The sequence below is a fragment of the Lepidochelys kempii genome, chromosome 26 (genome assembly GCF_965140265.1).
Source record: "Lepidochelys kempii isolate rLepKem1 chromosome 26, rLepKem1.hap2, whole genome shotgun sequence".
Classification (NCBI taxonomy): Eukaryota; Metazoa; Chordata; order Testudines; family Cheloniidae; genus Lepidochelys; species Lepidochelys kempii.
Genome location: NC_133281.1, coordinates 7,578,841 through 7,592,149, shown reverse-complemented (window position 1 = coordinate 7,592,149; position 13,309 = coordinate 7,578,841). Strand labels below are relative to the sequence as shown.

General features: G+C 46.1%; 1 protein-coding gene across 4 annotated transcripts in view; it reads right to left on the bottom strand.

Moving 5' to 3' along the window:
• Positions 1-13,309, bottom strand: part of DOCK5 (dedicator of cytokinesis 5) — a 140,980-nt gene that overhangs the window by 7,570 nt on the left and 120,101 nt on the right. For 3 of the 4 annotated variants that reach the window (XM_073325314.1, XM_073325315.1, XM_073325318.1), the window contains 7 exons: positions 12,609-12,785; positions 9,484-9,567; positions 8,387-8,524; positions 8,105-8,271; positions 6,797-6,974; positions 3,700-3,838; positions 1,646-1,761 (listed from right to left, as the gene is read on the bottom strand). In XM_073325314.1, the coding sequence (XP_073181415.1) occupies positions 1,646-1,761; positions 3,700-3,838; positions 6,797-6,974; positions 8,105-8,271; positions 8,387-8,524; positions 9,484-9,567; positions 12,609-12,785 (999 nt within the window). Of the gene's footprint in view, positions 1-1,645; positions 1,762-3,699; positions 3,839-6,796; positions 6,975-8,104; positions 8,272-8,386; positions 8,525-9,483; positions 9,568-12,608; positions 12,786-13,309 lie in introns of those variants that run through there. The other variant, XM_073325317.1, reaches the window with a different exon arrangement.

Here is a 13,309-nt window from a genome sequence, read left to right as displayed (position 1 = left end):
ACACAGTGCAAGGAATCAGTGAATCACGCCACAAGTTCCAGTACAAAAGTCACACCCTTCCTGCACAAGGAACGGGATTTTAAAGAGTGCCCCTTGGTTTTGCACAAATTTACACTCTTGGGTGCTTTGGATTTTTCCCTTCAGCTACTTTAACCAATGCACGTGAGCTGTTAAGGGAAACATCTGGAATAAGACAGACCTGAAAGAAGGTTGGGTGAGCAAGAGGCCATGTGGTCTCCTCTTGCTCAACCTAAACTGTCTGGATTTCAAACTATTTAGAGATAATAAAGGAAGGGTTAGGTGGGGGCTTTATGACTTAAAAAGCAATGTGCAGAAACCCTCTGGTGAAATACTTTTACAGTCTCTCCTTACGGCCCTCTGAGTCAGTCCCGTTGCTGCAAACCAAGGTCCGTGACAATGTAGTGAGCAACAGCATGTTAGTAATCCTTTTTCTCATAAGGCTCAGGGAAAGGGAGCTCTTCATTAATCCTCTTGCACAATAACTCCCAGCACATGCACGGCGCTCGCATGTTTCCTGCAGCCAGACCACCCTGCGCAGAAGCGCTGCCTCATGTCTCAAGCTATGTCAAGTCAGACCAGGTCAGGATTTGCAGAGGAGACCTCTAAGGCATCCCTAGCAGGACGTGTTTTGGGGGATTGCATAGGTGGCCCTGTAGGTCAGAACTGAAACAGTCCCATAGTATGATGCTGGGGTACGTCCCAGCCCTGCGAGAGGTGCCATCATTTGGAATCGGTGTAAAACTGAGGCCAGATCCACTCGTGGCCTCTAAGGCTACTTCTACACGAGCAGCGGCAAAGACATGGCTGATTCGTGCCAAGTGCCGGGTACGTATTCAGCACAGCTCAGCTATGCCGGCACTATCGTTACTGCGGCTGCATCGAGCGAGCGTGAGTATGTGCACGTGGGCACAGAAAGCCCACCCCAGCTCATACAGTAGACACAGCCGAAATGTCCCATTTCCATTTTTTTTTTTAAATAAAGAATGGTATTAAAAACTCAGTATTACTGGCCAAATTCCAACTCCGGGATCCTTAGTATGGATATTAGCTAGCCTTGTAAAGCACTGTCAGATGCTTTCCAATAAAAGGCACTACAGTCGTACACATTGAAGATACTATTATGATGCCACAGTGAGATGATGACTTATGAAGACCAGAAAATTATCTTGGTCCATAGTTTTAATACCAGGGGCCTCGGTTTTCAGAAAGTGAAAATCAGGCTCCTTCCCAGTGTCCTAAAGTTGGGCCCCCAGAAATCATTAGTCATTTCTGAAAATCCTGGCCTGGAAGTTCTCCCTGTTTCTTCTTTTTTTCAGTAGTGGAGAGTACGGTGATATTTACACCCTGACTATAGTTATTAAACTCCCAGGTCATCGTGTTAGTTTGTGTTTTCAGTAACAAGAACACACAAAACATTGGATACAGCAGATTTTGCCAAGGCAAGGAAAGCACGTTCTTTTCAGCTGAAGAAAGGGACTGGCTAGATTGCTTTCCCATTAAGCGGAAAATGTCTTGCTCTCTTATGGTTTCAGGAAGCAAACCAGTAAACGGATCAGACAAGTTTCAAGTAGCACCACCCTGAGAGCAACTGGGAAAGTTCCAGTGTCCATTCCAATTTCCCTACCTCCAAAGAGTTCCTTGAGTTGCTATTCTCATAGGGTTTGCTCTTGGGTGGAGGCGGAGGTGGGGTGCTCTGGAAGTTAGCAGTTGCCAATCCATCTGCCTGCAATGAGGGAAAACCTAGAAACAATAAAAAGATACTTAAGTCAAAGAAGACTGAATTGAGGGTGGGATGTGGGAGGGAAATGGCATTGACCACATGTAATTTTGAAGGGAAAATTATTCCTGTGTTTTGTTTTAATCTACTAACAGGTCCCCAACCATTTTAGCAGATGAACCTGAACAGATGGGTCAAAGAAAAATCCCAGTTGTAATTCCCCTAACTTCAAAAGATCCGGAAGATTTCTATGTTCGTAACGTGATTCTAAACCCATGTGAACAAGGCATGCCTGGGGGAACAGAAAATTGAATCCATTATCACATCTGAAATGTTCAGAGGGGTTTCCTTTCCACTCAGGCTTTAACCTCAGCATTCACTTTGAAGTTAACTCCTTCTGATGGGGTAAATAAGTATCCAAACTTCAAAAAAAAAAAAAAATGTCCCAAGAAATAGTCCTGCTACTAATCACAATGAAAATTATCTGGCTTCTCTACTTAAACCAAGTTTACGCCCGCACACCCACACCCTAAAAGCTTACATCTGAACCAACCAAATCCCATATTTGTCTATGTAAGGGATGCACTCCATAAGGGTCTCACTTTCCTTACCTATTAAGATAAAATCCTTCTTCGACAGGTAAAACGTTTTTAATTTGCCAGCTGAGATTTCGGCAGCAATTTATGTCTCCTGATAAAATGTTTTGCCACAAGATGGAGCTGGGCGATTCAGACAGCTGGAATTTGTAGTTCACTTATTTACAGCAAAAAGTGCAAGTTTTGCCCAAGACTTTAGCCAGAGACCTGTTAAAAAGGTGTCCTGGATTCATTCGGCTCTCGCTAACCCCACCGACTTCACTGGGGCCACTTCTGATTTATAGTGAAAAAAGCAGCAGGCCCTATAAATTGAACATGTTCTGTCACGCTAGAGACAAAGAGCCTGATTTGCAGAGACAGTCTCTCGTTCCCCAGGTGCCCACGAATAACTGCACTGGCGTTTCACTCGGAAATTTAGCTCACAATATCCGTTCACACCATTCATTGAAAAGCCTGGATGAAAAAAAGTCTGGCCTAGTAGGTTAAAAATAACTATTCATGGAAGAAGTTTAATTTCAATTTATTGGGCTGCATACAATTAAGAAGGGTTATTTCAGCCCCTTTGGTAACACAGAGAGAAAGTCCATAAGGCAAATGGTAAAAGTCAGGGTTTCTTTCAATACACTTTTTCCTACCAGATTTTCTTCCCTGGTCTGAAGCTGTCATTAGCTCTTGGGCTCTCTCTACTAAAACATGGTATGCAGGCAGTTCTCGACTTGACGACGTTCGACTTACGACGCTTCTGAACTGACACCCTGATTTGACTTAACAAAAATTGGTTTCGACTTTTACGACGCTTGGTCTTGCAGTGGAGTGGATGTTCGAGTGCTGATGTTTCGACTTACAAGACGCAATTTTCAGGAACCAATTGTGTCGTAAGTCTGAGGACTGCCTGTATTCCAGGGGGTTCTCAAACTTCATTGCACTGTGACCGGCTTCTGACAACAAAAATTACTACCTGATCCCAGAATGCGGGGGACTGAAGCCTGAGCCCACTCGAGCCCTGCTGCCCTGGGCGGGGGAGCCAATTTCAAAGCCTGGTGTGGCCAAAACTGAAGCCCAAGGCTTCTGCCCCAGGCAGGAGGCCTGTAACCTGAGCTCCGCCACCCATGTCTGAAGCCCTCGGGCTTTGGCTTTGACTCCGGGTAGTGGGACTTGGGCTTTGGCCCAGGGCAGTGGGGCTCAGGATTTGGCTTTGGCCCTGGCCCTAGCAAGTCTAATGCCAGCCCTGGTGACCCCATTAAAATGGGGTCGTGACTCACTTTGGGGTCCTGACCCACAGTTTGAGAACCGCTGGTATATTCTATTACCACAGACAGTGCCCAGAAGGAAGTGGAAAGCAAACTACAGTGCAATAGGACTTACTGTGGGTTCTTGGGGTTTTCGGAGTGATGGGGGGCGGGCTGAGTGGGGTTGACTGCTGGAGTGAGGAAGCCTGATGCAGTGTCAGTCTGCCGTCTCCTAACTGAAGACTCTTTGGTCTCTGTGCTTTTTCTGATGTGCTCTGAGGGAAAACACAGAGTAAACAAAACCGTTTGAAGTCGGCAAGGTGGCTGCGCATGCAGGGAATAACCAGACCGGTCAGGAAGGGATCAGCATGTACCAGAAGAGCCATGTACAAGACAGAAAGGCGCATTTAGGTGAAACATAAGAGTGCAAACACAGAACTGGCGAAGCAATGTCAAAAGGCGAGTGCTGTAACTCCTATGACATATGATGCTAGCACTGCTGGTCAAATTTTCAGTGGGGACCTTACTAACTGGATAGCACTGCTCACAAAGATTTCATTGTATCAGGTAAGGAAGGAAGAGGCTTCTGATATCAGGGAAGGAATTCAGGGTGGAAAACAGTTGCACTTGGCCTAGCCATTCTATGGACACTTTTGCAAGGAGCAGCTCCTGAGAGAAGGCAAAGAAAAATGGTTCAGGTAATCAGTACCAGGACCAGAAGAGACCGTGTGGGTCATTCAGTCCAAGAGGCTGCATTTTGCAGAACCAATCCCTCTCTTATTCCAACTAAGGAAGGACGGGTCTTGCTCATGGAGTCCCACTGGTTTGCAACTTGGGAGAACGAGATGCAATTCTTAACCATGCCACAAACTTCTGGTGTGGCCTTGGTCAAGTCGCTTGACCTCGCTGGCTGAGATTTTTAAAGGCGCCTAAGAAAGTTAGACACCCAGATTGGGAGTTGGGTGCCTAATTCCCTTAGGCTTCTTTGAAAATCTTTGCCTCAGTTGCCCAGTCTGTGAAATGGAGCTAATGATACTGGCATTACCTCACAGCGATGCCATGAGGGAATATTCAATAATGGTCTTTTGGCGCTCAAATACTACAGAGATGGGGGCTGCAGGAATATCTAGATCAGAGGTGGGCAAACTACAGCCCGCGGGACTGTACTGTCCTGCCCGGCCCCTGAGCTCCCTGCCCCGCTGTCTCCCCTCCCCTGCAGCCATGCCGCTGCCGTGCCGGCAGCGCTCTGGGCAGCGGGATGCACACTCCTCCAGGGCACAGCAGCGGCATGTCTAGCTCTGGCCAGGCGGCGCGGCTGCCAGACATGCTGCTCTGAGCAGCATGGTAAGGGGGCCGGGGATTGGATAAGGGGTAGGGGGTCCCTGGGAGTAGTCAGGGGACAGGGGGCAGTTGGATGGGGCAGAGGTTTGGGGAGCGGGGGGGGATCAGGGGGGATTTAGATAGGGGGTGGGGTGGTCAGGGGACAAGGAGCAGGGGGCGGGGGTTGGATGGGTGGGGGGTTCTGAGGGGGACAGTCAGGGGACAAGGAGCAGGGGGCGGTTGGATGGGTGGGGAGTTCTGAGGGGGGCAGTCAGGGGGCGGGAAGTGGGAGAGGTCAGATGGGGGCGGGGCCAGGCTGTTCGGGGACATGTGCACAGCCTTCCCTACCTGGCCCCCCATACAGTTGCGCACCCTGATGTGGCCCTCGGGCCAAAAAGTTTGCTCACCCCTGATCTAGATAGACAGACTAACATCTTATTTAACCTGCTCTTGACTTTCTGCGGGGATGGTGCCTTCAACAGCTCCATTTAGAGAGTCTGTCCCTGCCCAATTCCTCTTCTGTTAAACATTGCCCCCCTTCAATAGCTAAACATAGCTGAAATTTGACACAGATGTTGAAAATCCAGCCTATGCAATATTTTGGTCCATTTCTAGATGACACTTCATTACGATCAGGAGAAGTTGGCAGGGTTTACATATATTACAGAACACAACGTGTTCTTTGTGGAGATCTATTGCATTAGCCACCTTTCACCGCTGAATGCTGGTGTGTTTTTCACTGTGCAGAAGAGACAGGACTTGGGCATAACGAATATAAGAGAGAACTATTGAGGCTGCTGCACACAGGCCAAGCCTCAGATTAATTTATACAGCCAGTGCTGCCCAGGGTCACACCAGAGTCTCCCTAAATCCTCAACTGGACTAGTCAGTCATGGAATAGACTCCTGACTTCCCTGCAAACACTTCTCCAAATCAACATCTGCGTATTTTGCAATGTAGTAAGAAAAATACAACTCAAAAGCCTCATGTGTTTCACTGAGCCAATCATATGGGGAATTTACCCTCAGAGGTACAGATTCTACTAAGAATTCGTCTCTGCTTTTCTTAGCTCCCTATCGTGTGGTGGGGCATTAACCAACAGCCAAGTTGCCTGCCAGACTTTTCTCCCTGATCTTCTACATGCTTAAGTGCTCCGCTGAATCGGGATCAAAAGCAAAGAGCAGCTGACAGCTCAACCCAGGGATGAAGCCCTAGATTCTACTCCCATTGAAATCAACAGTAGCACTTAAATGGCATTGGATCAGGCTCAAATTCAACACATCTTCAACCCCAGAGCTGCATGCAGACCAGTTTTGCGGTCCCTCCCTCAGGGCATGAGCCAGCCAGGCTTCTAATTCCCATTGAAATCAATGGGAGTGAGGCACCCAAATACCTTTTACAATGAGGCACTAAATGACTTGTCCAAGCTCACCGATCTGTGGCAGAGCAGCCTCTCTTTCAAGCTCTAGTGTCCTAACCACTGGATCGTCCCTTCTCAATTCCTAAATCGCAGGCCAAATCCTCAGCGGCTGTACATTTGACTCCAATGGAGCCATGCTGATTTATACCTGCTGAGGATCTGGCCCTCCAGCTGGATTTTTTGAGTGGCTAGATAGCAGCTGTCTGTTTGAAACTGTCCTGGGCATCTGTGAGAGATGAGGGTGATGAGCACTCCCCTAGTGGAACTTTCAGCACCTGGGACCTCAAGTTTCTACTTCAAATCAAACTGCACTGTGGCTCCTGAAACAAGGTTTCCAAACAACAGGCAAGTAATTATTTAGCTGACCAGGGCTTTTGGTATTCGAACTCCTCCCAGTATTGAATGAAGATCCCAATGACAAACAAGGCTGAAGGAGAAGCAAGAACTATGAAACCCCCACTGCGGATTTTATTATTACTACTATTATTGTTACCGTTTTGGAAGTCAGTTCAGCTTCTGGCTCCTTCTCCACAATAACCTGAGACTTGCTAATACTCCGGTCCTTCCGCTTGAATTTGTTAATCCGGTTATCGGCGTCTTCCTTGACAGGCAGCTCTTCAGCCTTGGAAGCCGTCGACAGCCTTCTCTCCAAGAGAGGCTCGAGAATGGATCTGCAGCCCATACCGAAGGACAGACACAAAGCCAGAAGCATTAGCCCTCCAGTGAGAAGACCCTCACTTTTTAGTATGCACGAGAGTAATTGTGCAAAAGTGAGTGAGGAGCACAAGACTTTCAAAGGGACTTCTTGTGGCACCTTAGAGACTAACCAATTTATTTGAGCATAAGCTTTCGTGAGCTACATGCATCTGATAAAGTGAGCTGTAGCTCACGAAAGCTTATGCTCAAATAAATTGGTTAGTCTCTAAGGTGCCACAAGTCCTCCTGTTCTTTTTGCGAATACAGACTAACACGGCTGCTGCTCTGAAACCTGTCAAAGGGACTTGTGCGCTTAAGTTACTTGGGCACTTTTGAAATTGCACTGTGTTATGCATTGAAGGAAGTGTTGTCCAATGAACCGAGCACTGGCCTGAGAGTCAGGAAAACCTGTGGGTCTCTTCCCAGCTTTGCCACTGATCTGCTCTGTGACCGTGGGCAAGGCATTTAGGCCCTGTGGTGTAACAACTGCAAATGCGTACGTGGAACAGTAACGTCAGGAAAGGATTGCAATTCCCTTCTGTACCATTTCCCAGCTGGAAACACAGCAGCTGAGGTAGCACTAACTGACCATCCAGTTCTCTGCAGGCCACAATTTGGGAACCACTGGACTACAGACCTCATAGGATGTTTTAATCTCCATCTTCCAGGGTTCAGTGATTCTCTTAGGAGAACAGAAATGCTGTGGTTTCACTGTACTATATTACCCACATCATTTGGCAGACTAGCAGATAGGGTATCAGACTGGGACTCAGGAGACCTGGGTTCAATTCCCAGCTCTGCCACTGGCCTCCTGGGTGATCTTGGATAAGTCTCCCCCGCCTCTCTGTGCCTCAGTTTCCCCATCTGTAAAGTGGGGATAATGACATTGACCCCCATTCTAAACCCCTTTGAGATCTACTGACAAAAAGTGCTCTGTAAGAACTAAGTACTATTATTTGCGGGTTAGATGAAACCTATTTTAAAAGCAAAAGAAAGTTATAAAGCTGCATCCCTTGAGAAGGCGATATTAAAATAACCTCCACGAGCAAAAGTGATTCCCACTCCCCATAAATGTCTGACATTTTTGAAAAGGGCAGTCACTAACCCATCAGATCCTGGCCTGGAGGAGGTGCTGTCAGATGAGGTGGAGGACGTAGATACCACAGAGGAAGTCACAGAGGTGACAGACAGCCGTCTCAGCGTGGAAGACATGATGTAAGGCAATACCACGGAGCCTGACCTGCTCTGCTTCCTCTCCGTCAGGGAGGAAGGCTGCAGACGATATTAAACAAAAGCTGTGAGGAGCTGGGACATGCTACTCACAAGGAGAGGGTAATTCCGGGCTGTTTCTTTGAGACACTGCACTAAACAAACAAGTCATGTTTACCAGAGTTATCACACCGTAGAGCTTCTCTACTTTCTTCTTCAGCTCTTTGAAGCAGGTTGTCAGCCTGTCATGCAGGGGCTTCAGCTGCTCAGTCAGTTTCTGACCATGAATCCTAATCCCTTCAGCCAGCAAAGGCATCTAAAAAAAGGCGCAAAATACTATGAGCTAATGCTATGAGCAAGAAAGCAAGCAAGGAAGAAAATCAATTCTCATGCTCCAGAGTGAAAGCTGAGTGCTGCAGGGGTCAAGAAGGAGTTCTCTCTCTCTGTCACTTCCAAACCCCCAGTGTTCACACGATGATCCTGTATGTGTGTAGCATGGGGTATGTAAAGTGTGGGGAGAGCACTCAGTCTCCAAAGCAATATAACTGTGAAGTAGCTTTAACCTGGCTCCATTACATGGAAATATACGGGAACAAGTTGACGTCCTACTGCAGTGCAATTTTCATGACAACTTCCTTATCGATTTTAATGGTTACATACAGAGCAGGTCAGGCTGCGTGACTTTTCAACTGTCAGAATTATGGAAAAAAAAAAAAAAGTGGGGTAAAGAAGAGAAATAAAAAATAAAAAGGAAAAGGGGATGAGCAACCGTTTAGGATAATGAGAAAAATCTACCCATCATATTCCAGAATAATAGTCCAAAGCACTGCAGTACCGTTCAGAGGAAAAAGAAATTTAAGAGCATTTTCTAGGTACAATACTTGATAATTTTTCATCTAGTTTTAAAATTCAGCTCTGACCTACCTCAGTCTTTAGATTACATTCGTGTATTTGTATTCTATGTTCTGTTACCTGGACTGGATGCACAGGTGTTTGTAGGCCAAGCAATGTGGTTCTAATCAAAGCTCAACTTCCACTAGGGTCAAGAGGAAGTTAGCCTGTGCCAAAGTGCGACTGAAGTGTTTTGGACCACTAAGTAAAAATACCATAGAACTTTTTAAAATAAGGGACGATTGTACAGACATTGCACTGCGTTCTTTTAACACCTCTCTTCTTTGTGTTGTTTCAAAATTTTGTACAAACATCTCACACACACACACACAATGTGACAATTCTCCCTCTCTCTTTCTCTCTCCCCCCGTCCCAATATGGTACCTGTAAGGCAATTAATTGCTTAAGTAGTTCAATTTTATCTTGATCTTCAGGATGTTCTTGGAGATACTTCTCCGTGAAAAAGGCCTGAAAGCAAAGAGGAAAGCAGAAGACATAAAAACATTATGTTTTCTTTACAGTTGGCTTTTAACCTGAAGAACACCAATAGCAAGCGACAAAGATCTGTTTCAGACCAACGAGTTTCAGACAGGGTCCTTACCCCTAGTGAAATACTTTCTTTCGATAAGATTCCCAGGTCTCTTAACGAGTGTGGTCTGATGTTACAGCTGCTAGAACTTTCTTCTTCTTCTTCAATAAATTAAGAGCTAAGATTGTTTCTCTCAAAAACCGTGAGAAAAATGCTTTTTTCCCCCCCTCAAGTGTTTTGACATTTTTTCTCCATTGAAATTTGCTAAAGTACAACCACTTGGCTGAATATTTTTGATTTTCAAAATTTCAGTGGGAAAAATAAAAAAGGTCAAGCGTTTCCTCAGCATTTGACCTGCACTATGTATTAATATCCAGAGTAACCTCCCTTCACCCGACCTACCACCCAAAAGGCAGAAGACTCCACAACAATCCGCATCTCAGTAACAAAGTTTCTTTAAACTCCAGCATACAAGCAACAGAGTACTCATGCAATCCTTCAAAACTGTACCCAAACACACAATTTTTAACTCCAACCTCAAAAAGGTTAGTAAGCCACCCTTGTGCCTCTGGTACCTCTGTGCTGAGGAATCCAAGCCCACATGTGGAACTGATTTCCCAGCAGAGCAATTATATGGGGTTTTGTGACGGAAGCAACAGTAGCGATTCCACAGTTAAGCTTTCACTAAGGCCCCTGGTTCAGTAAAACACCTGTAACTCAAGAGAGCACTTAAGTATGTGCTTAGCTTTAACCACACATTGAAGCCAAAGGAATTTAAGCTCATGCCTAAAGGTAAGCATGTTCTTAAGTCATTTCCTGATTTGGATCCTTAAAACAGGACTAAATTCCCACCAATTCACATGGTTTGTGACCGAACGTAGTCTCAAAGTTTCCCACAATCACAGTTCACAGGATAAGCAATTTTAAAGAACATTTTCTAGGTAAAATACTTGTTAGCTTTCCATCCACTTTTAAAACTGCACTCTGTTAACTGGATTTTATGTACAGGTGTTTGTGGGCCAATGGAGTATGGTTCTACAAAGCCTAAACTCCCACTGAGGTCAACAGCTGGGTACCCTGAGAGAGAACTGCAGGGCTGGACCCAAAGTACTTTTCTTGGAAGAGTTTCATTATTCGAGGAAGAAAGCACGCCCATGGTACAATGGAGACTTTTGGCTTCCAGCTACAATGACACAATTAAAGCTCAGGATTCAGGCCGCCCACAAACGCCAGACTCTCTCTCTGCTAATCCTTAGTCGAGGTAGGAAAATATGAACCGGTTGTGAGTATTTCCAGATGTGGTTACAAATACCTGGAGTTTCCTTGTTTTAAATGCTTTCCCATTTTCATAATTCTAAACTTTACGTTAACTTTAACTCATAAAATGGGAAAATACTTAGCCAAATTCATCCCTGCTGGAGTGTGCAATCCCTCTGGAATCGGGGGATTGACACCAGGGTTAAATCTGACACAAGTCCCTTCAATGTCTGTGCTTCATTTTGTTTGATCACGACACTTTTTAAAAATCAAACACGTTTCCAGCACCACACACTGAAGCTATGAAAACCACCATGACATTTCATGCCAGAGATGGCATTATTCAGGACTCCGCAATGTGATTAGAGGCTGGGGTAATAACTGTCTTCAGCTCAGTATAATTAACAAGGGAGATACATGCCATGCCAAAAAAAGGCACAAACTGCGAAGGGACAGATTGTGTTTTCATTCTGATTCGACTGCTCTTTGCCGTCACGCTATCAAGACAAAATATATATTGACAGCTAGACAGTGATTATAAAAAAAATCCCTGGTCTTCCTGTCAGCATTTTACATTATTAAAACTGAGACACAAGTCAATTTACTTTGATCTCTGTCTACTCTGTTTACCGGGGTGTGTGGGGGGGGAGATAGCTCAGTGCGTTGAGCATTCGGTCGAACATTGGCCTGCTAAACCCAGGGTTGGGGGGAGGGATAGCTCAGTGGTTTGAGCATTGGCCTGCTAAACCCAGGGTTGTAAATTCAATCCTTGAGGGGGCCATTTGGGATCTGGAGCAAAAATTGGGGACTGGTCCTGCTTTGAGCAGGGGGTTGGACAAGATGACCTCCTGACGTCCCTTCCAACCCTGATATTCTAGGATTCTAGGACACTCTACTCTATACTGCTGTAGCGTGGGTGCTTTCTGTATCGACAGAAGGGGTTTTTCCACTGATGTAGCTGATCCTCCACCTCTCAAAAAGGAGGTAGCTAAGTAGATGGAAGAATTCTTCAGTCATCCTCGGTGTGTCTATACCAGGGGTTAAATAGACCTAATTACGGCATGAAGATTTCCACAGCCCTGAGCACCATAGCTAAGTCAATATAATTTTTAAGGGCAGACCTACCCCCCACACATTTATCTGGCTTCCATCACCACAGCACCTCACTATCTTTTATGTATTTATCCTCACAACATCCCTGTGATGTAGGGAAGTATTGTTGTTCCCATTATACTGATGGAGAACTGAGGCACAGAGCAACTACGTGATTTGCCCAAGTTTGTGGCACAGCAAGGAACAGAACCCATTTCTCTCCATTCCTAGACTAGCACCCTAACCACTAGACCATCCTTCCTCTGCTTACCTTTGTTCTTTCTATTGTTCTTTGAATCTATACAGATTAGAACAGTGGTGAGCGAAAGAAGGAAAGTAGCATTATCCTCATTTTACAGATGGGCAATTTAGGCATTGAGAGATTAAGGGACAGATTTTTAAAAGCTACTTAGGTGCCCACTGATGGGTGCTAAGATCATAGGTGTTTTTGAAAATCCTGTTAAGCACCTAAATACCTTTAAAAATCTGGCCTTTAGCGACTTGCCCAAAGTCCGTGTAGTAGCTAGGAATTGAACCAAGAGCCAGGTCAGTGCTTCAGCCACAAGACCATCCTTCCACTTGGAAGTCAACACCTTGGACGAGAGATAAGCGCTACATGGAGCCAGCTGACCTTTTCATAGTTGGTGTATCCCCCCATGACTGCAGGGTCCACAATGCCGTTCAGCAGCATGGAGAGCGGGTGCAGAGGCAGGGCATGATCCCAGGCATGCTGTTGGACGCTGTTGCTGATTTTCTCATTGGTTAGCTCCATGGTTTCGATGGCATTCTTCAAAGGGCTGATCTCCTCCTGAACGGTAATGAAGAGAAGACTGAGAAATCCCGCACTGACCCTCTCTGGAAACTCCCGCCATCCTGCCCGTGAATTTTCGCACACCATAGCACAGGGCTAGGCCTCAAACCAAGAGCAGGGGAAAGCAGGGCAGACAAGAGGATTCCGAGCGGCTTCCTGATCCCATTCTGCTGTTAGAATGGTCGATTGATACAAGTACCACCTCCCTTCCAGTCCTGCAGGAGTGGGAGATTGGACAGCGGCTTTCCTCCCTATGTGCATCCTGCTGCCAGTGGGAAAACAGAGATCAGTCATTCAGTGGGTCATTTCCTTCTGATCTGATGCTACTGCCAGTTGGGGTGACGAGGCTCAAGCTGCATGTGTCTCCCACTCAGGCCCTACATTACCATTGCTGCAGTGGGGGATTAGGTAGCAGCTCTCCCCACCCTGTGGGATCTGCTGCCAGGGTACGTTGGGGAGAGGGGAAGATCAGGATAACCTGTGTGTTCTCAAGTCAGCCCAGAACCACCGGGCCCCCAAAA